General features: G+C 42.2%; 1 protein-coding gene across 3 annotated transcripts in view; it reads right to left on the reverse strand.

The window, feature by feature from the left end:
* The window catches only part of ATP7B (ATPase copper transporting beta), a 33266-nt gene extending 8409 nt beyond the window's left edge, over positions 1 to 24857 (reverse strand). The window contains exons 1-15 of one of the 3 annotated variants that reach the window (XM_063125235.1): positions 24728 to 24857; positions 20907 to 22128; positions 18188 to 18430; positions 17351 to 17514; positions 16121 to 16282; positions 15232 to 15308; positions 12975 to 13149; positions 12623 to 12856; positions 10398 to 10489; positions 9765 to 9892; positions 8580 to 8734; positions 7666 to 7800; positions 5532 to 5726; positions 2563 to 2748; positions 857 to 1058 (exon numbers count right to left, since the gene is read on the reverse strand). In XM_063125235.1, coding sequence (XP_062981305.1) covers positions 857 to 1058; positions 2563 to 2748; positions 5532 to 5726; positions 7666 to 7800; positions 8580 to 8734; positions 9765 to 9892; positions 10398 to 10489; positions 12623 to 12856; positions 12975 to 13149; positions 15232 to 15308; positions 16121 to 16282; positions 17351 to 17514; positions 18188 to 18430; positions 20907 to 22083 — 3325 coding nt within the window. In that variant the 5' untranslated portion in view covers positions 22084 to 22128; positions 24728 to 24857. Of the gene's footprint in view, positions 1 to 856; positions 1059 to 2562; positions 2749 to 5531; positions 5727 to 7665; positions 7801 to 8579; positions 8735 to 9764; positions 9893 to 10397; positions 10490 to 12622; positions 12857 to 12974; positions 13150 to 15231; positions 15309 to 16120; positions 16283 to 17350; positions 17515 to 18187; positions 18431 to 20906; positions 22129 to 24462 lie in introns of all 3 variants that reach the window. The other 2 variants (XM_063125234.1, XM_063125233.1) reach the window with 2 other exon arrangements.
* Between the last annotated feature and the right edge of the window lie 2668 nt (positions 24858 to 27525).

Below are 27525 nucleotides of genomic sequence, written 5' to 3' on the forward strand. Positions count from 1 at the left end.
AGATTGTTTCTGACCAAAATCAACTCAGGTATGTTTTACCTTGGGGGTCTGGGAACTCTCCCATTTTATAATATCAATTAATAGCTCTCTTGAGCTAGTCTATAAGCAGGAGAGGATCCATGGGTCTACACTTTCTCTTGTCCATCTATCTTCATCACCACCACCAGCAGACTGTTCAGATAGGAGCGCTGTTACACTGAAACAGAATCAGGAAGTGGGGGAGGAACTCCAATGCTCTGGATTTTTTTATTTTATTATTTATTTATTTATACATTTCTTTTCCTAAGTTTTACAATGTATGTTTTAAACTTTGTAAGGCCGCCTTGAAGCCCAGTATCGGGCAAAAGGCGGGATACTAATACTAGTAATAAAAATAATACCACCACCACCCAGGTTGCTCAGGTGTTGGGCATATGCAGGCTGGAAATATTTTGTTTAGGAATGCCAGCTGTCTCTCTAGTCCAGGGATTATTATTAGGGCCACCACAACTTCCTACTAATATGAATTACCAAATACTGCCTTGTAACTATGGTTTTGCTCTAGTATGTTTTATTTAGAATGCAACAAAGTTTACGCTTTTATTTATCGCCATCACTTATGATGAGCTATCAAGTCAAAATCAGGTCCTTCTTGTCTCCCTCTGCAATTTAATCTTTGCCGGGGCTGCTTGCTTGCTATGTGTAGAGCTACTGAATTGATCAGAAGAAACATATTCTATCCAGTCTTAAAATATGACACATGAAACATCTTGATGTCCTACAACTAGGAATGTGATCAAGATAAATATGTGATTATCAGAAGTACATTTATTGTTTCAGGAACTATTCATTTAGCACCTCCTAAATGCAATCTTACCTGCCGATTTTGAGATTAGAGCCTGTGAACTCTCACCTGTAGCATCTTTTTCAGCATCACCCAGGTAAGGAGGGTTGGGGTCGTTCAAGTGCTGCTCAGTCTCACCCAGCACAGCGCCTAGGCTACCAACATTACAGCTTATTCCACATCCAGGAACTGCCTGGAAATCTTTGCAGTACCCTAAGGTCTCTGTGCCAAGCTCCTGCAAAATCAGCATTTCAAATAAGTATTTGGGTTATACAAAGTGCTCTACAAACGGAAGCACATCAAAATTCTCTATGACACTATTCTGGGGCTATTTAATAATAAAGCCTAAAATTAAATAGGTTCCCTTAAGATACCCCAGGATCTGGAGTTGGCAGACACAATTTAGCAATCTTAATTGTCAAATATAAACAAAAAAACATCCTTGAGGAGATTTCCTTGGGGAAGCCCATGACAGCTAGCCAAGCTTTTAAAACGTTAGTAGAATAAATACTGCAGCCTCTTTATTTTGAACTGCAGTGTAAAATTAGCACTAAGTTGGCTTAAAATAAAAGCTGCATAGAGATGCATGTAACGTGAATGTGCAAGACCACATGTTGTATAGACACTGGTCTCTTCAGGACTGACCCCAGGAAAAAGTGGCTGAGCAGAGCATTGACTGAGTGACCTTGTGGAATGACGGGGGCTCATCCCACAATGACGGGGGCCAAGAGGCCACTGCATCAGTGTTCAATTCACCATGGGGTATGTGAGCGCACATCAGCCCAGATGCTAACTATGACCCTTGCAGGCTTTCAGGATTTTCTTGATGATCAAGAAAACTCTGGATGCAGGAAACACTTGTAGGCTGTGTGCACAAACTTAGTGTCAACCTGGAAAATCCCTCCCAAGAGGCATTTGAGACCTCCCACTCAGCATCAGCAATCCTCCCTTTCCAATTCACCTCCCAAGCATGGCTCCTTTTCTTACTCATACTAGAGCATCGCTTATTTATTTATTTTATTTATTCATTACATTTATTTACCGCCCCATAGCCGAAGCTCTCTGGGCGGTTTACAAAAGTTAAAAACAGTAAACATTTAAAAAGTATACAAAATTTAAAAACCATCAGAAACATAAAAACAACAGTATAAAAACAACAGTATCCATTTAAAAACAACAGTTCTGGGGTCCATTAGAAAACAAACTTAGTGTTGTTAAATGCTGTCTTCCTGTATTAGCTGCATTCTATTAAAGACATCCACAGCCTCATTTTCTGCTATGTTCAAGAATATTGCTATTAGTTCCTTGGGAATTTTTAAATGCTTCATCTCTTCACCAGTTTATAATTTCTTCTTTTCTTTTCTTTCTTTCCATCCCACTCCTGGTACCATGTGACTACCCCTGCATGGAGCTCCGCCCTTCTTAGATCAAGTACAAATGAAATATGAGAGGCATTGCCCTGGCCAGTTGCTGCAACAGCATCCTCGGGGAATGCCGCAGCCTCCTCACCTCTCTTGGCTCAAACCCCTCCTGCAGGAGAAGTGGGAGGAAAGTTGCAGCAGGAGAAGCCAGTCAGGAGGCAGCCTCCACTCCCTGGCCGTGCCCAGCTTGGAGCGACCCCCGAGGCTGAGCGTTGGGAGACGTGAAAGCCCAGGCCCTGTCGGATTGTTGCACAAAACCCTGGCACGATGTCCCAGTGAAATCTCAACCGGGATTAAAAGTTGGTTAAAAGGACAAACCTCTTTGCAATATCGAGTGACAGCCATTCCTAAAGGATGCTCACTGCTAGCTTCTGCAGTGCCAACAACAGCAAGCAACTTCTTCAGAGAGAGGGTTGCTGCCGTGTCTCCTAGCAAGAGGACTCTCATGACTTGAGGGACGCCATAGGTGATGGTCCCTGTTTTATCAAACATCACAGTCTTTACCTGAAAGAAATAAAAGGGGGGGGAAACAATTAAATGGGTAGAATATGGCCTTTAGGTCTAACCTGAAATGTCTAAAGAGTTTAGCTCCTGAATGCTAGAGAGGAGAGGGTTATTTAAAGAGTGGTACATCTTGTATAAAAAGAGCTGCCACAGACCGTACTGGTGTGATTTTTCTTCCCGTTTGGGGAAGGGGACAGCCTCCCCTCTTCATAGACTTCAAAATAAATCCCATCTCTTGGAACTTTTTTTTAAAAAAACAACACACAGGTATTATAAAACATACCATTAGACATGCAAGTATACTATTGTTCAAATACAAAAGCATCTGTCAGTTTGCAATGATGTTTCTAGGATTTAACAAAGAGATGTCATTTAGAAAGGAATCCTATTTGCATAATGTTACCATTTCTTCTGTTAACTTATCCATTTGTGCTGTTTCCAGAACCTTAAGTAACCAAATGCTAATAGTACGGATCGCTCATTTCTCTCCACTCCAACATTCGTATAAAAATGTAATAAAAATAAATAAATAAATAAATAAACAAACAAACATCAAGCAAGTACTATCCTGGGGGCTTTCTTCATTGCGCTGTCAAACCCCACGATTGGTGTGGGGTGGCAGCAAGTTATCCATAGAGAGGGAGGCAGCGCAGGCTCTCCGGACCCACCCCCTCCCCATCCTGTGGCTTCCGGTGACCAATGGCAGGTCATCTTCCACCCACGAAAACACACACAAACCCCGGAACAGCACCCGAGCAAGGACAGATGGGGAAGAGCCATGCTGATCTCGCTTGGGCAGGAAAAGTTGCGGTAAATCCCCAACTTTTCTGCTCCGCATCTTCGGCGCTCTTCGCTCTGGGGTGGCTCTGAATTGGCGGCTGCATCACATAACTGACACAGCATGGATTCAGAGCCGCCCAGGGGCAAAGACAATGTATAAACAGCCCCCCCCCATTTGTTAACCAAAGATTTACTATAAACTGTTCATATTCTTTGTTAGGTACATCATTAATATTATTTAACAACATTGTTAAATACATCAAACCTCAAGCAGATTCTCATTGTATACAAATGTAACTGTATCCAAGACTCGAGTCCAATGAATTTGAAATTTAGCACAGCTTCAAAACATATGATACACAGAGGTTCCCAAGCTTTGGAGGGGGGGGCATCGCTGGGCACATTTGGAATTTTGAGAGTCACAGGTGCACTCATGAGAACACAAGAAGAGCTCTGCTGGATCCAACCAAAGGTCCATCTAGTCCAGCATTCTGTTCACACAGTGGCTGCCCATGGGAAACCCAAAAGCAAAACTCACAAAATGGCTGGTACAGAGGGCTTAACCCATTCATAAAATGGTTGCTACGGTAGACATGGCTGGTCACAAAACATTCATTTCCCAAAAGGCAAACTGGCGAGACTAAAAGAAAAGTAGGTTTGCCAGGAACCTAAGTACAACGCAGAAGCAGGACCTGAGCTTCAAAAACAGAAATAAATAGAAATAAAAATGGCACTGGAGGACAGCACTTCATCTTGCAGCATGCCAGGTTCCCCATTTTAAAAAATACGTTAAAAGAATGTTAAAATAAAAACCAGGAGGACAAGGAGTCTGGGGGGCACCATGTTGGAGACCCCAATGATACAGATCTGCATCCATTCATGCACATTTCAAACATCCAAACATGTGTGCTTTATGAATCCTGTTTAATCTTTGAGGTATTGTACACCATCTATAGCGAATCTTAAAAAAGACTTCTTACAAAAAGGTGTGGTAACAGAAAAGCACTTGCTGATATCAAGGGTGCACAACCTTTTCGTCTCACACACACACACACACACACACCACTAGTGGGGCATGCAGTTTCACCACAGCCACTAGAAGGGCGGGGAATATTTCTCTACTCATAAGTAAGCAAGAGGTGATGCAAACCCTTTCAAATAGCACCCCAAATACTAAGCCTCTGTATGCCTACTCAGAAATAAGCAGGACACACCTCAGAAGTAAGCAGGACTGAATTATCTCTGCCCACTCTGCTCAGCAGGGAAAAGCTCTCATCTCCATTCAGCTGCTGATCAGTGGTAAGAATTTTTCTCTGTTGGAGAGTGGGCAGAAATGTGAGGAAGAAGTTGGTGGGCAAATCAACTGGGCTGTGGGGGAAACGTGTGGAGGGTACCCGTGGTTTGTAGGCTGCGCCAGGAACAACTGAAGTCTGCATGTGGCTGTGGGCTGCACACCCCTGGCTTCTATCATATATTATCTGCCCTGCCATCTCCAGAATAGAGAATACAAGACCCTCCTCCCAGTGGCATCTGTAAGATTGTTGTTGTTGGTTTTTAAAAAGCTCACACGATCATATAATCTGATACAAGATCAAGCTTGTTTATTTCTGAATATTTTGGGGGCTGCTTTAAACTAAGATAAGAAAAAGACTTCCTTATCTGAAACTTGCAGTGTCTTCAGTTTAACCTGAGAAGGTTTTTATCCTGGGCAAAATTTCTTCCCCCAACATTTTAATCTTTTTGAAGACCAGGAGATGGTGCTGTTCCAAGTATAAAGATTGCCCTTTAGGCATCTGGGAGAAAACGTCTTCACAATCCTATACACTTACTTGAGAGTAAGCCCCATTAAATTCACTGGGGCTTTTTTCTGAGTAGACATGCATATGCTTACACGGTAAGTCTGTCTTATTTGTTTCAAAAAGCGGTGACAGAAGGTTATGGCCACCAGTTCCCAGTGTGGGGCTAAATAACAATAGGTGTGAGTTAGCAAAGACAATATTAACCTTGTGTGCCATTTCCAGGGGTTTCCCACCTTTGATGAGAATACCATTCTGAGCAGCAACTCCAGTGCCCACCATCACAGCTGTGGGGGTAGCCAGACCCAAGGAACAAGGGCATGCAATGCACAGCACTGTGATGGAGGTTTGAAAGGCAAATCGTAGGATAACCTCTGCTCTTGAGATGTGTTTACTGTGATGCTAGAAGGGGAAAAAGAAATGTTTGCTCACAAGGGAAATCTGGTCTGACTTATAAGGCACTAAACATTAGCAAGATACAGCCAATACTAAAAATCAAAGGACACACAGAGTTATCTGTACTGTAGCTTTGGAGACAGATCACTATAACACTGAATCCCTCTACTGATTAACATGAACAGGAAACCAGGTCTGGGAATTTCTCCAGATCACAACTGCACTAAACAGACTTATCCAAGGAAAGGTATTCTGTCACTGGAATGTGTTTTATTGCCCAGGTTATAGTTAGAGATGTTGCCACCAACCTCAGGTATTTGAAGACTTTGCCCCCAAATGGCTTATTTCTCATCTAAACCTTCCTAGTCGACACACTTTATCCTCCTCATCGTATCTAATCTCGTATGCTTGTTGTCGTACCCCTTGGAAGATCAGTCCCAGGCTTTAACTGCAGTGTTTCCCTAAGTGATATCTGGCAAGCGACTGATGATTTTCACATGGCAAAGAATCGATTATTCCTATACTTCCCAGAGCAGCAGAGAGAAAAACATTTGACACACTCCAGAGTAGCCTTAGCTTAGATCAGTCTCCCCCAACCTGTTGCCCTCCAGAAATGTTGGGATACAACTCCCACAACTTGCAGACAGCATAGCCAATGCCCATGCTGGGTGAGGTTGTGGGCGTTGTAGTCCAACATATCTGGAGAGCACCAAGTTAGTGACGACCAGCTTAAATTATACACATACACCTGGTTTGCATATAACAACAACCCAGAGTATGGATTGAGTATGGGTTGTCATTGAATCATGGGTTCTTGTTGAATCATGATTTGTCATTATGTGTGAACCCTGCACTACTTTTTAACTATGGATTGTTAACCATGAACAACCCAGAGTTCACAATCCAACAACAAACCATGGGTTCTCTTCCTGGGTCGTTTGTGGTTAACAACCCATAGTTAAAACATAGTACAGGGTTCACACATACCGAAAACCCATGATTCAACAACCACCCATACTCAACGTTGTCATTATATGCCTATATATTTTAAAATGGCCTTAATGTTTAGAAGCTGTGACATATGGACATATGCAAAGTTGGTTTGGTACTCCTTGCACAAAGATGATGGCTGGGATCCTGAGAGCTGCTTAGACACATGCAAGGAGCATAGCATAACCAACATGAACCTTTGCTTCCCCAGGCTCTGTTGGCCATTGACGACATACAGGATAACACACCTGCTTTGGAAGCCAGCAGTTCCCCTCGATGGCCTTGTAGGCCCCTTCCAACTCTGCTATTCTATGATTCTATGACTTAACCCCTCCTGCCCTCTCAAGCTTCTTTCTTGGCAAGGTAGGGGGCTGAAAGGCAACCAAGAGGCCTGTTTGGCATCCTGTAGGGACTCCTGCAGATCCTCATGGATGCAGAGCATTCTGCATCCAAGATCTTTTATTCCTACCAAGAAATGCCAATTACCTTTGCAACAGCATTTAAGCAGGAGGCATAGATGAGTCCTCGTTCATGACACGGTATCGCCAGATCCAGGGCTCCAAATGGAATGCTTAGTGGTTTAGGGTTACATCAGAACCAAGCTACTCAGTAGTTTGGACCGTTCAGTCTTTTTGGAAGCTATTACGGCTTCCTGGATTATAATACAAATTAATTCATACCAAAACAAGTATGGGGAGATGGGGAGAGCGAGCTTCAGGCAATGATGACAGCAAGCACCTGCTCCAGATGAACTGCCCTCCACCTGCCCCCACAACCCCATAGAGCTATCTACTACCAGCTGCCATGTGGGAAGGATCCTGAAGATTTGTTATATTTTGGTGTCATTGACTGTGATTTTATTAATGCATTTTGATATTATTTTTAAGCTACCTTGGAAAGATTTGTATTCTGAAAGATGATATATAAATAATTGTAATTAATTAATCATACTTACCGGAAAGTATTTCTGTACAACATCAAAGTGAAGAAATCCAATTATGATCCATGTTACCAGTGTTGCAGTTGAAATGATAACAATGAAAGGGACAAAATAGCCACTAAATTTGTCGGCCAGCTGCTGAATGGGTGCCTGTAAGTTCAGAAAGTAACAACTTTATATTTGTGCGGTAACACAAAGGAATACATAAAACTCAGCTATCAAGCCCCTTACAAATCTATACCTGTATAGATTCTTCTATACCTGTATACCTGTATAGATTAGGTATAGATTCTTCAGCCAAAATCTCCCAGTACCTAATTCTCTAACTAATGAAAGAGCGGCACTCACCAGTCAATCAAAGGCTCAGTGCATTCTAAAGTGGTCAATCATGAGTGTAGGAGCCAAACTAGAGTTGAAGGACAGGAGAATCGCTTGTCTTAAAACCAGAGATTGCCCATTGCATGTAAAACCGGGCTTATTTTTAGAGCAGCCTTCCCCAACCTGGGGGCCTCCAGATGTGTTAGGACTGCAACTCCCATCAGCCCCAGCCACCTAGCTGGGAGCAGTTGCTAATTGGGGAAGGCTGGACTGTGACTTGGAGAAGTGTTTTGGAAAAGTGGGCATTGGATCCAGGCGAGACTTTAGGTGGCAGTATTTGGGAGACATTTATGAGCAAGTACCTGCAATTTTTAATTGTGAACTGCCCAGACAGCCTTGGCTGTTGGGCAGTATAAATATGTAATAAATAAAAAAATAAATAAATAAAATAAAATAAAATAAAATAAAATAAAATAAAATAAAATAAATTTCAACTCTCAGTCCACTTATGAACACTTGTTTTGTAATTGTTTAAAACTGAGCTCAATAACACACGTCAAACACCTGGATGAACACATTGATCCAAAAGCCAACAAACGGATGTACTTTACCTTTGACATCTGAGCTTCTTCTACTAGTTTCACAATTTGTGCCAGGGTGGTATCAGAGCCAACGTGAGTGGCATTTACAAGCACTGAACCATGAGCATTGAGGGAGCCTGCGATGACTGTGCTGCCAGGTTTCTTAGTGACAGGCATGGCTTCCCCTGCAAAAAAGACAAAGTAAACCAACGAACCAACATCTATTATTAAATAGCTCTTCTCTCATTTAGTGCCCTTTTTTTTTTTTTTAGCAAAGAAACATTAATTAAAAAATAATAAGTAAATAACTTCATGGGCATTACCTAATACCCATGCTGGAGTGTACACTCAGCTTTAATGAAATCAAAGCCTTATTGTCAAGGAACAAAGGTTCAAAGATCACAGAGCAAATGAAGCATACATCCGCTTTGATGAAACCCCAGTAGGCCAGCAACAAATCCTTTGTTCACCTTTTTTCGCTGTTTGCTTCCCCATAAAAACCTGGTTTGTCTTCTTAGAAGTTATGTAAATCAAGTAGCCAAATTCAATCCTTTGTCTAGGAAGGGTTTACATATTCCCCCACCCCCCCATCAATTCCGAAGTCTATCTTATCAATGATTTGGAGAATTTAGCAGAGTTATACATTTGAATTCCCAGGACTCTTTAAACAAAGCCTATGCAATTTGGCCTAGGAGTGGGAAAACACCCATTGAGAGGTAGGGAAGGACACACACAGACAGCTGTTTTTACATGATTTTACTTTGCAAATTAGCTTGTGATCAAGGTCTGTTTGATTTCACCCACAGTTAACTATTGGGGCACGGGGCATTCTAAGGTGGCCAACAGGATGTAGTTGAGATGCAGTCATCAAATTAGCCTATTCAAACTCTGGATGAAATCCAATGGTGTCTGCCAGCAGGAGGGACACCGTTGGCAGAATGGAATCCCTGATCCTGCAACCACCCCCTTCTCCAGAGGATTGGGGAACCCCCTGCAGCAGATTTCGGGCATGCACAGGGGAGGCTACAGGAGGAAGGAACGGGAAGTTGTTTTGCACAATGTTACCCATTATCTATGTCATCTCTCTCCTGATGCACCCAAATAGCAACAATTCTTTATACCAGTGACCAAGCTTTTGCATTTGGAAGGGTGTGATCTCTTTCAAGCCTTTTGAAAATCCACTACTGCACAATTATTTAAGAATACAGAAGTTACCGGTAATGAGGGATTCGTCTGCCATGGAGTTGCCTTCAATTACTTTTCCATCAACTGGGAATTTCCCACCAGGAACCACCTTTACGACATCTCCACGTTGAACCAGTTCAACAGGCACTTGTTCCTCTCTGCAACAGAGAGAGAGAGAGATTAAGACTAAGTGCTTCCTTTTATCCATAGCATTCAAACAATGCTTCAAAATCATTGAAGAGAAAGCTCCCCAACACCCTCTATATTGCTGGTATCTGGGCAGGGTCAAGATTTCTGGATACTTCATAGCTTGAAGTTATTTTTGGCTGTGCAATACATTTCTTCCCTCTCAGACATTCCACCTTCTTCTGACACAATTAAAATACAACTCTGCATGCAGAACTCTACAAGGCTGCCTGAGTTAAATAAAGTACTACATAATGGATTTTGGACTTCTTGACCCAAATTTAGGAATTAATTAATTAAACACAAATAGATTAAAAACGAAAGAATTATTGGAGTTTCAGCAAATGCAGCACTGTTCCCCAAAAGCCAGGCACATCCATCACAGCGCATGCACTTCTGAACTGGATTTTCAAAATATTGGAAGAGCTCATAATATTGTCACATGAAATAAACAACACGCCCTCACCACTGACATACCTGATGATGCTGTGCTCAGGTCCAAGTGTAACTACAACAGCTTCTGTTGCTTGAAGAGAGATTAATTTGGCAAGCGCCTCTGAAGTTTTACTCTATGAAACAGAGATCAATGACTAAGAATGGCAATCGTGGTGTGTTTACTCTGTTTTTCTTTGAATCGGACGTACTTTAAAAATTGGAAGTATCCTTCACTGCCTCTTATGTTTGTGTCACATCAAATGACCCGTTTCTCAACCATAGATGGGGAATCCATTTAGATGTTGAACTACAGGTGCTTCTAGATGAGGCTCCTAGCATGCAGTCACAGTGGCCCCATTCAGACAACACGCTAAACCATGCTGCTTAGCCACGAAATGGTTAACGGAATGCATTGCACTCCATTAACCATTTTGTGGTTAAGCAGCATGGTTTAGCGTGTTGCCTGAATGGGGCCAGTGTCTCATTCACAGAACCCTACAGTATTCTGCAGAAGGCTTAATATCTAATGGCTGTGTATTGCAAGATGTTGTAACGATCAACAAACTCATCCATTTTCAAAATTGGATACCAAAACCCACAAATTAGTACAATGAAGACTGTAATTTCATATTTTTCAGAGTAAATGCAGACAGTAACTGGGTTTGGATGACACAATAACCCATTATTTAACCCATCATGGTTTATCGTACCATATGTTTCAAATTTTTAAAACCACAATGGATTATCTGCCCAAAATAAACCACTCTGTTAACCCATGGTCTGTAATAGGAGTTATAGTGTCTTCTGTCGAGCATCGTGGGTAAATTTGCACACTTATAGCGTTGTGCGGCAAGACAGGATCATGTGGCTGCCAGCACTCTATAAACCCTTGAAGATTTGCAGGATTGGGACCCCATTTCATAGGCAGCCTCGCCTAGTGGGAAGGCCCCCGTTCCTCCTTCAAAATTCTGAAAAATTTCACCCAGGGGAGAGAAAATCCCAGGTGCATCAAAGAGGGGGTGGCATAAATAAACCTTTGGAAAATAAAGAAATCAGCCAAAACACCCATTTCCTCCCATAGCCTAAAGGCACAATTGCCCTGGTACGAATTCACACAACAGTAAATTTGCAGGGGACAGGGGTAGTTATGAGTCAAATTACACACAATAACTTATGCACAGTTGCTTATTACCCCACTTGTGTGGTGGGGAATCATGGGCTATTTAAAAAATAAGCTAGTGTGTGTAGCTTATTAACCCATCATGGGCTATTGTGATGTCTGAACATAGCTAGTGCCTAAAGAAGTTATAGAATCCTATTCCATGCAGTTTTTCAAAAGAAAGGCTAGAGAAGGGACCTTTAGGAGAGGAAGGGAGAAGCTTTTTCCTGACGAAGGGCTGCATTCATAGAATCATAGAATAGTAGAGTTGGAAGGGACCTATAAGGCCATCTAGTCCAACCCTTTGCTCAATGCAGGAATCCACCCTAAAGCATCCTTGACAGATGGTTGACCAGCTGCCTCTTGAAGGCCTCTAGTGTGGGAGAGCCTACAACCTCCCTAGGTAACTGGTTCCATTGTTGTACTGCTCTAACAGTCAGGACATTTTTCCTGATGTCCAGCCAGAATCTGGCTTCCTGTCACTTGAGCCCATTATTCCGGGTCCTGCACTCTGGGGAGATCGAGGAGAGATCCTGGCCTTCCTCTGTGTGACAACCTTTTAAGTATTTGAAGAGTGCTATCATGTCTCTCCTGAATCTTCTCTTCTCCAGGCTAAACATGCCCAGTTCTTTCAGTCTCTCTTCATAGGGCTTTGTTTCCAGACCCCTGATCATCCTGGTTGCCCTCCTCTGAACACGCCCTCCTCTGAACACTTGGGGGTAACATGTCTTGGGCATCCTTTTCTCCCTCTTTTTTTCTGCCACCCCCTTTTTGTTTCTTCTTCCTCTGCAGGCTGCATAGGGGAGAGGCAGATTGCTCTTCCAAAAGTCTGAGCTGCTTGCTTCCCGATAGCCCCATAGAATCATAGAATAGCAGAGTTGGAAGGGGCCTACAAGGCCATCGAGTCCAACCCCCTGCTCAATGCAGGAATCCACCCTAAAGCATCCCTGACAGATGGTTGTCCAGCTGCCATGAAGTTAGGCTTAGGGCTGAAAGTTGCCCACCCCTACTTTAAAGTTTGATTTCCTTCCTCAGGGCAGTAAGTTGGACTGGATGGCCTGCAGGATCCCTTCTGGCCCTCTAGCATTCAGCCTCAAGATACACTGACCTTTGCTATGTGTTCCAGCCATCGCCCAAGAGCAATGAACACAAACAGCATTGGAGGAGTGTCAAAAAAGGTGACGGGGCTCTGCTCGGCCTTTTCAGCTACGGCGACCATCAAAATGACGCACGAGTAGATATACGCTATAGACGTGGCCAGCACTATGAGGACATCCATGTTGGCCATCTTGTGCTTCAGTGACTTGTAGGCTTGGACATAGAAGTACCATCCACCAAGGAACTGTCAAAAGAAAAGCATTTAGAACTCTGTATTTGTCTCTCTGATGAGCAAAATCAAGTCTTTTATTCTTTGGGCAAAGATTTATACCCAATGACGTAACGGGAGATTAGAACCGTACCTGAACCAAAGTGCAAAGGACAAAGAAGAGAAGGTTTAGAATAGATAATCCAGGAATCAAGTTTTGCTCCAGCACCATTGATCCATGATGCTCAGCAGCAGGTATTAACATGTAAATCATTAAGATCAAAACAGGGACACCGAATAGCAGGCTGCATAAGAACGATTTCTTCCATCTGAAAAGGTAAGAAAGCCAAAGTACTAGAAGGTAAACTTTCTCTGGCAACTTAAATAGGCAAATAATGCACATGGCCTACATCTGTTAATATCAGTGTCAAGTGAATAAGTAGTTGAATATGGACTTTTCCTTCTGTGTTTCAATACTGCATATAGGTAAGTAGTTCCAGGCATCCATATAAAGGTGAAACAAAGAGAATCAAAATAAGTAAATTAAAGATTTGACCTAATGTACATCAAAAGGCATAGTTTTAAATTACAGACAGGCGAAATTCATTTTCCAGTTTACTGAGTGAAATCCAATGCTGTACTAATGGACTTCCACAGATGCAACAGGACTTTCCCCTTCTCTCCTACCCCTGTAGCCACTGAGCCACTGCCCCAAAAATATTCTCAAGGGTATTCTGCAACCCTGCAGAGCAGATTTTGAGGGCATGCAGAGAGGGGAGAAATTGCCCCCTTCCAATTCTGTTGACAGTGTTCTGTCAGCAGGAGGAGCTAATTTAATACAAGCCACTGACCAGGTTCAGACAACATCATAACCTACATTCAAGGGTTGAGTATGGGTTGTTGTTGAACAGTGGTTTGCTGCTGAAATATGAGTTATCATGTTCTCTGAACCCAGCCACACTAACACACCATGGTTTGTTGACTATGAACAACCCATGAAGAGAACCCATGTTTTGTTGTTGGGTTGTGAACTGCGGTTTGTTAATGGTTAACAACCATGGTTTGTTAGTGTGGTTGGGTTCAGACAAGACAATAAGCCACATTTCAACAATAACTCACAGTTCAATGTCAACCTACACTCAGCCCATACTCCCCTCTGGAATGTGTGTTGCCATGTTGTCTGAACCCAGACACTGTTTCTCACTGTTTACTACACTCTGACTGGGTTTGCATGACATGATAAGCCATGGCAAGTTACAAGTCTGGTTGGTAAGCCACGCTGACCCTGGGACGTATGAACCTGGTGTGGACAGTGAAGTTTGGGTAATTTTGTGCAAACAAGCCACCCTGAGAACCCATAGCTTGTAGTAGGATTGTTGAAGATAGCGTGTTTTCAGGGTGGCTTGTTGTGATGTCTGAACCTGGCAATGTGAGTTGTCCCAAGCGGCTACAGCATAACCACAGCAGTAATTGCTTTGAAAAGCAGCCACGATTGGGGGTGGGGGGAGCGAATAATTCCTATTTGTCGACTTTGTCATGTCTTGGGGAAGTGTTGCAAGGGGGAAGCACACTAACAAGTGTCAATTCAAGGCTTGATAGCAAAAGGATGTCATTGCCAAGTAGGATTATTGTCTACACCCACATCCATTGGTGCTCATTTTCAGAACACTTACTTCCCTCGCATTCCTTCCCCTTTTTGGCTGCTTCTGAATTGCACAAAATGGGCTTGTACTTTCTCTTAGTGTTAACAAAGAATCATAGAATAGTAGAGTTGGAAGGGGCCTAAAAGGCCATCGAGTCCAACCCCCTGCTCAATGCAGGAATCCACCCTAAAGCATACCTGACAGATGGTTGTCCAGCTGCCTCTTGAATGTTTTCTCCAATCCTTTACAAGCATGCACAGATTAGCGTATGTACAGTCCTGCCTTGTCAATTTCCATGTATGTTGCGTACTCCACATCAGCGCTTCCTCTGACAACTGTAACGTACAGGAAAATTGACAAGGTGAGATTATTCATAGCTGACAGGTAAATCTGTGCTGTTGTGAGAGAACAGGAGAAAAAATAATTTAAAAAATGAACCTATTTGTGTACTTATGAAGTATTTGGGGGGAATTAAATGAAAAGGGGGCAAACAAAGTAAATACTTCAAAGGAGTAGCAATTGGAGCAGGGGGAAAGTTTCCTGCCATAGCGACGAGGAGACAAGATAGGCTGCCATGCAAAGGACACTGGGATACATGCAAGGAGTGGGCTGGAAGACTGAGAGGTAAAGAAGCCACCGCAAGCCACCATATGCCTGATTGTTTGTTGGGAGTAACATGGGTTGGTGATTGAACAACGACTTCTCATCCAGGGTGGCTTAGTAATGATGTGCAAACTGAACCTCTCTCTCATTTGCAGCTATACTTACTGCTGGATCTCCTGTTTGTGATCCAAATTATGATCCTTTGGGTCTCTTTTAGCCAAAGATGCTTGAAAGCCAAGTCCCTTTACAAAAAAGAAAAGACTATAAGTCTCAATACAAACACCATCCCCCCCCAACATCAATACATAAGTAAATGCAGGCTTAGCTGATGATGTTACCCTAAAATGCTGCTCTATTGTTTATCAGGTACCCAAAAATGCAATTGTAGAACCACTGCAATATATGCGGTCATAATTTATATGTAGACTGAATGCTTTCCAAAAATTAAGGAAGAGCTGGTGCTGTTCAATACAAATTATTTTAATTGCATAAGACACCAGCAAAATAATATCTTAATTATTTCAGTCAGTATAAGAGAATTCAGAACTAAATTTTATATTTCTCATCACCTGGGGGTGGAGCTCAGCAAGTTTTGGCAAACTTGGCCCCCTGGACTCTGGCTCAATCATTCACAATCTTAAGAGTCATAGAATAGTAGAGTTGGAAGGGGTCTATAAGGCCATCAAGTCCAACCCCCTGCTCAATGTTCTATTCCATGCGTGACGATTTGAGCGAACTCATGGATTTTGGGTAGGGGGGCTTTGTGTAAATTGTGGCCATAAATAGTGAATTTGGGCAACATTCTGGCCATAAATGTTCTAGTTCGTGCAAATGTGACCACTTACAGCTGTGATTTTGCACAAATTGCACTATTTATGGCACAAATAGATTTTGCACAAATTGGTCAGGGATGTAACTAGGATGTTTTACTAGTCCAGCAATCACCATACCATTAAAGGCCTACTTTATTGATACTGACCTCTGCCTACCAGCCTTGGCAGTTACCACACAACAAATTCAGTGGCTTTTAAAAATGTCAGTTTTAACAGCTTACCTCAATTATTTTTATAATGTCTCGAGGACCAACAACTTCAGGGTCAAAGCGGACATGAGCTTTGGACGTAGCCAGAACTACACACGCATAAAGAATGCCAGGTGTCTGGATAAGTTTGGACTCAATGTTATGGACACATGAGGCACAGGTCATCCCTAGGACCTAAAGAGAATTGCAGCTAGTGTTACCACAGGAAGCTACCTCAGATGGTCAGACCATTGCTCTATATAGTGAACTACTGTTTATTCCAGGGAGTGGAGAACCTCAGGTCCAGGGGCCACATCTGTCCCTCTGAGATTCCCTATACAGCCCCACCCCCTTTCTCCCAACACCAATCATTTCGTGTTTTCCTGTACCATTTACCCCATTCTCTCCCAATCCTTATTTACTGGCAGTTTGGAGCTTTAAGCTAAAATATGTGGACATTTTGGGCCCACCCCGCTGGCCACTGGAATGCAACCCCCAAAAGCTTCTCTGAACTTGAATTTGGCCACGGGCCAAATAAATAACCGTGGCCTCCTCTGACTTGTAGTGGATCTCCAAAGTGTCAGGACAAGGTCCTTCCCAGCCGTGCTACCAGAGATCCTTTCAACTGGAAGTGCTGAGGCCCACACCTCGGAACGCTGGCATGTAGATCACATGATTCACAGTTGTTCCCCTTAGCAGCATTCATAACAGAAAGAAACCTCTCTACCTCAGCAACCCAGGAATGAATTTAGTAAAATTGTGCGTGTGCACATATGCGCTTCTCTACTTCTGAACGGGCTGATCACTGCCTAACTTCTCCACATCTGTGGGTACTGAATAACAACATTTTTTCTTTCCCTCCCCCTGCATTCTCAGAAAGACTGCATGGCCGTCTCATACCCCCTTGGGCTTCAAATGTTTGTTTGTTTTTTAAGAAGCATCTGTGCCTAAAGCGTTTTATACCTTGGGGCTAGCACAAGACCCCTTCTGTGACCTTAAGCAGCCCTTTGGATTCTGGCAAATATACTGTATGTGAAGCTTCCAGCACCCAAACACCACCACACGCCCCACATCCCACAAAGGAAAAGTTGACTGTTGGAATGCAAAACTTTGGCATCAGATTAATATGAACGCTTAAGCGACTAACGTCTATCTGGGACTCTTTTCATTCGCCCTGGCATTCATTGGTAAAGATTGCTTGTTTCACTGGTCAGTTGATGTGCTCTGTTTCCATCAGACAAGTGTATACACCATGACACTCACCTTAAGATCTACATTGCCATCTGCACCAGGGTAATCTTGTATGACTGAAGCTCCAAAACCCAAGTTCTCAATCAATTGGGTTATTTCAAGAGGCTGAATTTTGTCTGGTTTATATTTTACTTCAACTTTCCCTGCCATCAAGGCAACAAGGACAGATACTATTCCTGTAACAATAGAATTGCATCACTCACAGACCCACTTTAGGAATCACCCAACAACCTGTCCACGAGAGCAGTACTCAGTGCATCCTTATAGTTAAGGAGCGACATTTATTTGATGCAGGCTACCATTTTAGGTTCCTTGATGTGAAGGTAGGTCAGCCTTCTAAAATCAGCAGTACTCACTTCTAAGGAGATGTATTTGTTATGGATATGCCCAACCTTTAATTCATACCTACACATGTCACTGCTAAGTGCTGCAGAAATGGATCCTGATGGCTACATTCTACCTCCAGTATCACAAGCAGTATACCAGTTACTGGGGAACATGGGTGGGAGCGTGCTGATTATGGGTTTTCCATTGGCAGCTGGTTGGCCACTGTGTGAATAGAATCCTTGGTCTGATCCAGCACGGCTCTTGTGCTCTTACATGCCTGTGTTACTTGTAAACCACCTTGGTAGGATTTGTATCCTGAAAGGCTGCATATAAATAACTGCAAATAAATAAAATAATAAATGCCTATATTTACTCCAATAGAATTAGAACTTCCCATCCAGCAGCAGTATTCTAAGCTATCTCCTCTGCCCCAGACTAGAAACAAACAGTGGTTGAAATCCACTGGTTCAAAACACCAGAGGGAGAGAACAAAATAACATATAGGGATATTAGCCATTTTACCATCTTCTTTTTGGAGATTCTTCTCAATGCTTGATACACATGATGCACATGTCATGCCCGTAACTAGCATAAAACATTTTTCTGTTTTTCCTACGTCGGATAGCTTTGGTGGGTCATGACGAAAGTCCTTTTTCTGGAATAAAACATCTCTGCGCAACTCTGAGACAGCTTCACTTCTCAAGGAAGTGGAGGCTGACACACTGAGTTTTATATCTCCATCAAAAGGCTTCTCAATGGTGGTATCTAGAATAAGAACATCAAAACTGCATTAATGTGAACAGCACAAGATAAGAACATGCTAGCACATACTTATCCAAAAGAGGACCTTAGAACTCCTTTGGAAACATTGCCTTCATAGTGGTAGGGCATTGCTGAAAAACCTGATAAGTTGAGAGAATTTCAACAGAACATGTTTACCTTACAAAAGCTGAGAACAAGGGATGCCAAGAATGTCCAACTATTTAAAGAGTGGAGCATTTGGCCCTACAGACATTGCAGGACTGCAATTCCCATCAGCCATCAATATTGGCTATGCTGGCTTGGACAGTTGGGGGTTACTGTCCAGCAACATCTGGAGGGCCCCTTGTTCCTCATCCTTGATTAAAAAGGTTGTCAGATGGTTGTGTCATCCAGAGAAGTTAGAACAAGGCACAATTATTACATACTAAAAGAAAGTAGGTTTACAGGGAGACCCTTCCAATGGCAGGCCAAGTTATTAGCATTCCAGAGTTTCTTTGAGTTAGTAGAGGCCAAAGATATGCCAGTGTTGGAAATCTATGCCAGCATGGAATCATCCTATTACCCTGAGAGAACAACGCAAGTGCAGCAGAGATAAAACTCCTGCAAAATTATGGGAGCGGTAACAAGGGAAGAGTGGCAATTAGTCAAAATCCTATGCTGATTCATGGGTTGGTCCTACCCTCTGATAATGGCTTAAAATTAAACCTGGGGGGAAGAGGCCATGTAAAATACATTCCTACTAAAGTCAATGGTGTATCCTTGTTGATTGCCCCCTCTCTTTTTCACTTCACAGACAAAACAAAATAAGATTAAGGTTCAACTGGGCAACAGAAATCACCATTGTTTGATTTTATTGTTAGTATCCTCGTCAGCTCCTTTGGGGGCCTATTTAGGGCTAAAAGCAGCATATTTTATATGAATAAATCAAGATGTATGGCAGGAACCTATTATTTCTCCTATGTCTATAGAATTGGGGGCACAAACCTTTGGTGATGGTGTACTTTGCACAAACAAAGCAATCAATAGTCAGGGAAATAAAAAAAAGAAATGAACAGATAAATAATATTTCTTTTTTTCAGAACTCTTATAGGTACTCTACCTCAAGAATCCAGATAAAGCACCCATCAAGAACCTGAACTCTACTCTTGCAACTGCATTGCAAGAACAAGGCACCCTACAGAGGTAAGAGAGCATGTGTGTGTGTGTGGCGGGGGGGGGGGGGGGCAACAGGGACTGGAAACCCATCATTCAAAGTAAGACATCTATATGTCCTCCCTCCCAAGCATCTCAAAAAGTGAGTCTTGCATGGTGAGAGTCCTGTCCTTTCATGAGTATTACCAAGGTCCATGGATGTGTTTTCAATGCACAAAACACAAGTATGTCCTCAGAATCATCCCACACAGGTTAGTTACAACTTAACTATACTGCGTTAAGTGATCCAGTCTGCATTCTTCTTGAAGATCATATGAAGTGTCTTGTAGATCAGATTAAGGCCTGTCTAGTCCAAAACTCTTTGTAAAAAATCCAGCAGGTACTAGTTGGTCCACTGGAATCTGGCTAGTAGGCCACACAGGTGGACCTGGGTTTATCTTGGATCAAACCCTATCCTAGACATTGCAAGCAATCTTAGAACACGCCTCTTGGAAAGAACACTGTTTTATTATTATTATTTTTTATTTATATAGCACCATCAATGTAGGCAATGTTTGTAGGCAACCCTACAAACATTGCCACTCTATGCGACTTCTGGGGTTGCTCATGCATTTAGGTAGAACTAGCTAATGAGGGACCGGAGAATCCAGCTTCGTATTCCAAGTACAACACTCTGCTCATGGAAGTTCCTAGATTCTTATTTGCAAATTTTCTGTGAAGCATCCCTGATTTAAACAACATTTTATGCTAATTTGGTTTATTAACCAAATTAATCTTAACAGAGGAGACTGTTTGTGGTCATCCAAATAGCCCCATTGTCTTTGGGGGAGATTAATCCTAGAGCTAATCGAGAGCAGGATTGCCATCATTATCACATGGCTAAACTCATATGCTCCAGATTAATGGGAAACTACAGCTGCAGTCTTAGAAAAAATATGTTTTGAGCTCCAGGCAGCAATAGCCTTCGCTAAGAGCTTCACAGTAAATGGGATAATCCCTGCAACTATTTTACTGGCATTCAAAATGTACCCAATACACTACATTTCACTTACACATTTAGGCTACTCTCCTGGGCTAAGGCCTGTATTTTGTGTTCTGAATCTTAACACAACCAAACAGCATTTGGTTGTTCCAAAGCTGAGCGGTAGAACAGCTATGAGAAGTAGACAGAACTGCTAGAAAATGTTGCTTGCAATTAAAAACTACTTTGCAATATGTTTGAACGAGGTAGCGTACAAGTATTGGTGATCAGTTGCTATTACTGTTATGGAGGTGATGAGAGCCTTCCCATTCAAAAGACTCAAGTTACAGAAAAGCTTTGTGATACCTGTTAGGACAGAAGCGTCAAATCCCATGTCTTCTATAGCAGCTCTCAGCTCTTCAGAGTTCGTTACAATAGAACTGTAGGATATAACAGCAGTTCCTCCAGTTAAAGACACAGATATATGCACCACCCCTTTCCTTTGGGATATAGAGCTTTCAATGGATTTTACACAGGAATTGCATGTCATTCCTTCAATCTGAATTACAGTTATACTGGATTCACTCTGCAGCTGTACTTGGGAAGGGTTGCTAAGCAAACAAGGCAAAGACGACGCCATATTTGAGATTAGTCCACTTTGGCCCTCCACTCCACTAGAAAAGGATACTTTAAAGTTACCAGGGGGGAGGGCTTGGATGGCTTGCTGCAATGAGGATGGAGTGATCAGGTTCTCATCAAACCACACAATAGCATTTCTCTGTTCCAAGGACACTTTAATAGAGTGTACCCCAGGCATATCAGAGACTGAACTTTCAATGGTGTTGACACAGGATTGGCAATGCATCCCTTCCACATCCAGCACAGCGACAAATGTGCTGCTTATGTTATTTTCCATTGTTTCTCTATCACGCTCAAGTCCACCAGGCATTCTTATATCTATCTGCCGTAAGCGTTCTGTGTCGATCAAGCTAAGCTTCAACGGGGCTTGCTTCTTCTTAATTATGCTTTCATATCCCAGGCTGTCTATGTTATTCTTTAGTTCTTCGGGCTTTATTATGAGTGGATGATAAGCAATGGTGGCCTCCTGGTTGTTGAGGGCCACTTTGATTTTCTTCACACCATGGAGTTTTCCAATCTTTTCTTCAATGGTGTTGACACAAGACTGGCAAGTCATACCTTCTATTTTGATCTTAACAAAAGCTTCGCCAGTCCATTGCCCCAATGACTGTGTTGTGTCTGCAATACTGGCATCAAATCCCATGTCCTTGATTTCCTCACAGATTTGATGGGGACTTATTTCCGGCCCCAAATATTTTATGATAGCATTACTTTGCTCAAGAGACACCGTGATGTTCACAATGCCTTTTATCTTGGAAATTCTGCCCTCTATGGAATGTACACATGCTTGGCAAGTGATACCCAAAATATCGACTGTAACAGTGTTGACTTGAGAATGAAGAGAAGATAGATGTTCTGAGTCCGCCTCAAAGCTAATATTGTCAAAGGCAAACTTGTGCTTCATTGCTGATGCTGATACGCAGGCTGACGAAGTATGTCCAGATAGAGCCTGAAGTGTACAGGGTAAATAAAAGCAAAAATAATGTACTTTGGTTGATCTATTTAACAAATTGTATATTATTTTGCATAGGTAGAAATAATTCAAAGGCTCCTAATAATTTTAGCTTTGCAACCACAAATATATCGCACATAGGGAGCTAATCCATCAAACTGGGATGGCGTCTAATTGCTTATCTGTGTTAGGCTGGTGATAGCTTCTTTAGGGAGAGGGGCAATTAAATTCAGCCACTTTTGTGGGATTGACTGTCCCTCAGCGAATTGGAACTTTTTGTTAAACCTGTTAGCACTAGTAAGGAAAGGGTGTTTACTCATTGGCACATGTACTAAAGTCCTAGTAGAGCAACGGGACTCCTTAGTGGCCTAGAGAAATTTACACCCATACAGCCTTTGTACAACGGGATTGAGAGTGAATTACTTCACTAGAAAGTGTTGCTTGTTCTGACCTTTGTGATAAAAGAAGGTATGAGAGTAGTATGCTTTCTTTTTTACATTTGCTGCTCACCCCTTAGTAGTGCTATCTCTAGATCCCTATATGGAAAACAGTTGTCAATTTAGTTGTGTGTAGTATTTTAATCAGAATGTTTATACACTGGCAGGTATAGCCTTTAGCAGACCAACAAGGCCAATGCATAACTATCAGCCTCATCATTTTGTTAACATAGACCCTGAAACATATTTGACAACTCTTGTCACAGCCTCCTAGATTTTAGTTCTAAATGACCTTTTCTTCCCAACTTTGCTTTTCTAATGTTTAAATATTTAATTTAAAAAGAAATGGGCAACACTCTTGCAGTTGCTGTCTACTGGGAAAACAAAGGTTACCCTACCAAGCTATCCCAGAATTCAACAGCAGCATATAATCTCTCTCTCTCACACACACACACAAGTATATTTTAGAGATAGGTAAACCTACCACAAATTTCCCAATATTTAATGATTTACTATATTTCAAGTTCTTATATTCAGTCTAAACATTCTGAATTCCTACATCACATTTCATCCCAACTTGTTAGTTTTCAATCAGTTTTCACCTCTACATCTTGTAGCCCTGACCCAACGTTTGCTGCTGTATTCTGAGTTCCTCATCAAGGACTGAAATTCGCAGCTAGCATGGCCAGTGGTCAGGGATTATGGGAGCTGGAGTCCAAAATATCTGAAGGGCACCAGGTTGCCTGCCTTGTAAATGCTTAACATTGTGAACCACTGAGGGAATTTTACTAGATTCAGTGGTATATAAATATCAGAAAATAAAATAAATGCTCAAAGTTTAATTGTATATAGGTTATATAAAGCAGCTTAATTTTAGAACAAATACAAAAAATATTTACATGCTATATGTTATAAATCTGATTTAATAAATGCTGCATACGCAATGCAGCTTTGAAAGCAGCACATTTAAAAAACGGGGTGTTCATAATTTTAGTCCAGTTAGTTATACACTAAGGTATGTGAACATATAACACAACCCTATGTAGGTTTACTCAAATTCCAGTGTGTTCAACGAGGCTTATTCTTTAGTAAATGCATATAAGATTGCAGACTTAGCATGGTAAATATTTTATCACCAACTACAGAATATGTGAAATGAACTTTTGTGGCACACTGCAATCTTAAGGTCTTTATTTCAAAATGGCACCCATATAACAGGGTCAACTAACATGAAACTCAACTATTTATGACCCAAAATATGAAAGGCACATCTTTAATTGCTCTATAAATCTACCGAAGAGCAGCAGTTGCTTAAACTGCTGCAACTTGGTGCCCTATTAAGAACTATTCCTGGTGTCAGTTTCCAATAAACAGCTTATCTACAATTATGATCGGTTCCCTTTCTAAGACTTAACAATCATTTTCAACAAATGGGTGCACAGGAGCAGCTACCATAGCAAACTACTTTTAAACTGTTGAGTAATGCAGGTCATCAAACTCTTGACTAATACAGGTCATTTTCTTTCTTTTCTCTTTAAAATAAGGATATGTTTTATTATGTGGAGGACAAAAAAGAACGAGATGCTAATGGTACATGAGGATACCACAACAAAGTTACAAGTCCCTGCAGTTTAATTGCTAATTTAAATTTTTTTACTGTTTCAAGAGACACTTCTGAATTCTTGGCGTGTGAAGATAGTACAGAAACGCCACTCAAAGTGCAATCCTACAAATCTCTAAAATAAGTCTCATTGCGTACAATGGGCCTTACTTCCAAATAAGTGGGTAGAGAGGATTGCAGCTTCAATTTCTCACAAGCCAAGACTCAAACAAGGAGTGGAGCATTTAATACTCTAGTGGCTTTACTTGTCTGCCTCTATCCCATTCAACTGACCTGTCTGTCACTGCTGCCGTCTGGCACCCCTGGCAAGACACTGTTGGAAGTATCCTCCTCTTTTGGAGACAGACTGCTAGCTTTCACAAGAGCTCCTGGCTTGCGATAGCCACCATCTTCCAGTACGAATAGCTTTCTAGAAGATTCCTCTCTACAGAAACGCACCAGATTAATGTTTTTGTGGTTTAAAGTTGCAAGTGAGGACTTGCTCTCTCTCAAAAACTTCTCTTGTCTCTTTTCCATCACCTTATCAAACTTAACATACCCTGGAAAGCCAAACGAAAAAAAGTGCTGTTTGGTATGATACTGCAACGATTTCTTACACACACACACTCCTCCCCAAACACTACTTCTACGCCAGCGTAGTGAACTCTGTCTGGCTAGATAATTGTATCAACTCCTCCTCGCTGCCTCCTGCAGCAGTAGGCAGTGCTTGGCTGTATACATTTACAAACAGGTTTAAATATTTCCCACCAATTCTCAGCCTTGTACTCAGTATGGCATTCAACGCTATTAATCTTTGCACACGGCTCTCTGGTATCTTCAGTCAAGGCTGCCTTTCACAAGCTTGTCAAATATGGCCTGTATGAGGCAACCTGGTGTATAATTAACTCCGCCAGCCAAGCTTTCATCCTTCTTTAATCAACAGCATGTTCAAAATACCGAGAGCCTATTTACTTAGAGACACCATTTAAAAAAACATGAAAAGGGCAGAGCATATATTGCAGCTTTGTTATCTGACAGGCCTGAAGAGAGAACATGAGGCATGCGCTGAGAAGAACAGCTACTGAGCTTGCTACCCAATCCGCAAGGAACAGATAAAAAGTGTTAGAAGATGAGGCAAAACTACATTATAAACACTACTATCGTCCAACCAAACCGTTTCTGAGCACATTTTGCTCCCTAGCTGTTTCCCTTTTCCGACCAGTTCCGGCCTCAGGAGCATCCGAATTGTGGATTTTGTGGGTATTTGCTCCACATGCAGAATACCAGCCATCCTGCTTAACACATTCTGGCCCCTGTTCAGACAACACGCTAAACCATGCTGCTTAACCAGCAGCATGGTTTAGCGTGTTGTCTGAATGGGGCCGTTGGTTTAATTCACCAAGTAAGTGCAGCCTTGCTTTTTCAAAGTGGATTGACACTTGATTTCATCAAACTGTTTCTGAGTTACATACAGCTAACAGGCACATTGCCAGCAGACAACCAGCTTATCAACCTCCCTTTCTCAGCCAGAATTACTAGTTTTCACAGCCACAATGTCAATTCAATGACCCTTCCCTGAGTTTTCCCACTATGGCCTTAAGATCTTTTCTGTATAGTCCCAGAAAATTGCAAGCCCAACACTGTATTGTTACACTCAGCCCAATTCTCCAAGGAGTAAGACGTTACCTACCTATGTTGGGTTGCCTTGGAAGGTCACTGGAGGCTTAAACACAACAACAGCAAGCCAGTGTCCACTGCTCCGTCAATTCTCTAGCACCCCGAAACACTGCTAACTTACTGGCCGAAATTGCAGTCCCTTCAAAGAGACACCTGTACTACAACATCCTCAGCTGGGGGAAAGTCCTTCCCTTCTATGATGGTTCCCCCTCTTCATTCCTCAACAAAAGTTGTGTATTAAGAAGCAATTGGCTAGCTATTTAGCTCCCATAACAACATTTCACCTATTTTACCTTACAAAGGATGCACTTGGGCCAGACCTGTCCAGCAGGTTCACCAACCCACCCCCCAAGCTTACAGCAGAATGTATCTGATTGCATTGAACCTCACCAGCCATTCTCATTATCCATTCATCCAGTTTGAAGAAATCTTGGAGTGCCTTACCGTGTTTAGGATCTCATTATACAAAGTAGCATCGTGTCACCTATGAACAGTGCTACTTCACTGTTCACCCCCAACTCCTGATCATTTATGCTGCATTAAAATAGGTGTGTCTCAAGTTTACGGAGTAATTTTTTAAGATCCCATACACGGGGAGATACCCACAGCAGCAGCAGTGACTTCACTAATGTGGGGCAATCAAATGAGTCAGCAGTAGGATGAGGCCTCCTGATCCTTGCCCAGTCGCAGTTACTAAAACCTGATCTGTGTGGTTTGCATATCTTCCTCAACGCCGTCCTTCTGTGGCAGGTATTTTACCCAGTCTCAACGGCACAATATTTTGTGTCTGGGAAAATATGATTCTTCCATCAGTTCATATCCAGCATGCACTGTGCAAACTGTGGTTGTAGGAATGTTGTTTGCAACAGTGTGGTGTAGCGGCTAGAATGTTGGACTGAGAGTCGGGAGATCCAGGTTCTAGTCCCTGCTCGGCCATGGAAGCTCAGTGGGTGACTTTGGAACAGTCACAGGCTCTCAGCCCAACCTACCTCACAGGGTTGTTGTTGTGAGGATAAAATAGGAAGGAGGATTATGCAGAGAGAGTGACCTAACTACGGAGGAAGAGACTGGATCTCTTCTTCTGCAGCCAGTGTGGTGTAGTGACTACAGTGTTGGACTGGGAGTCAGGAGATCCAGATTCTAGTCCCCACTCGGTCATGGAAACCCATTGGGTGACTTTGGGCCAGTCACAGACTCTCAGTCCAACCTACCTCACAGGGTTGTTGTGAGGATAAAATGGAGAGGAGGAGGATTATGAATGCCACCTTGGGTTCCTAGGAGGAAAAATGGTGGGATATAAATGTAATAAATAAATAAATAATAAATGAATGAATGGCACCAGCTCCTTTATTCCCCTGCACCATTTGTAAATGTTTGCTTTGAATTCTGTACTACAGGCAAAACCCATGCCACAAACGCAGCAAGCCTAATCTTAACCAAATAAGCAAAAGTTCCTCCTGCCCATTTCTAATCTTTTGGATCCTCTCACAATGAGAATATCTAAAAATGTCCTGAACAACAGAACTGCAATCTGAACCTTAGGCTCAACAACAAAACTGAAGAGGGGAGGGAATTGCTTAAGACAGCAACACAAAGGGAACAGGGATTAGGTGTGTTTATGTATTAAAGGAGAACATAAGAGGGAAGAAGAGAAGTTTATGAGCGCATCAAAGCTCCTTC

The sequence above is a fragment of the Elgaria multicarinata genome, chromosome 4 (genome assembly GCF_023053635.1).
Source record: "Elgaria multicarinata webbii isolate HBS135686 ecotype San Diego chromosome 4, rElgMul1.1.pri, whole genome shotgun sequence".
In the NCBI taxonomy this organism is placed as follows: domain Eukaryota; kingdom Metazoa; phylum Chordata; class Lepidosauria; order Squamata; family Anguidae; genus Elgaria; species Elgaria multicarinata.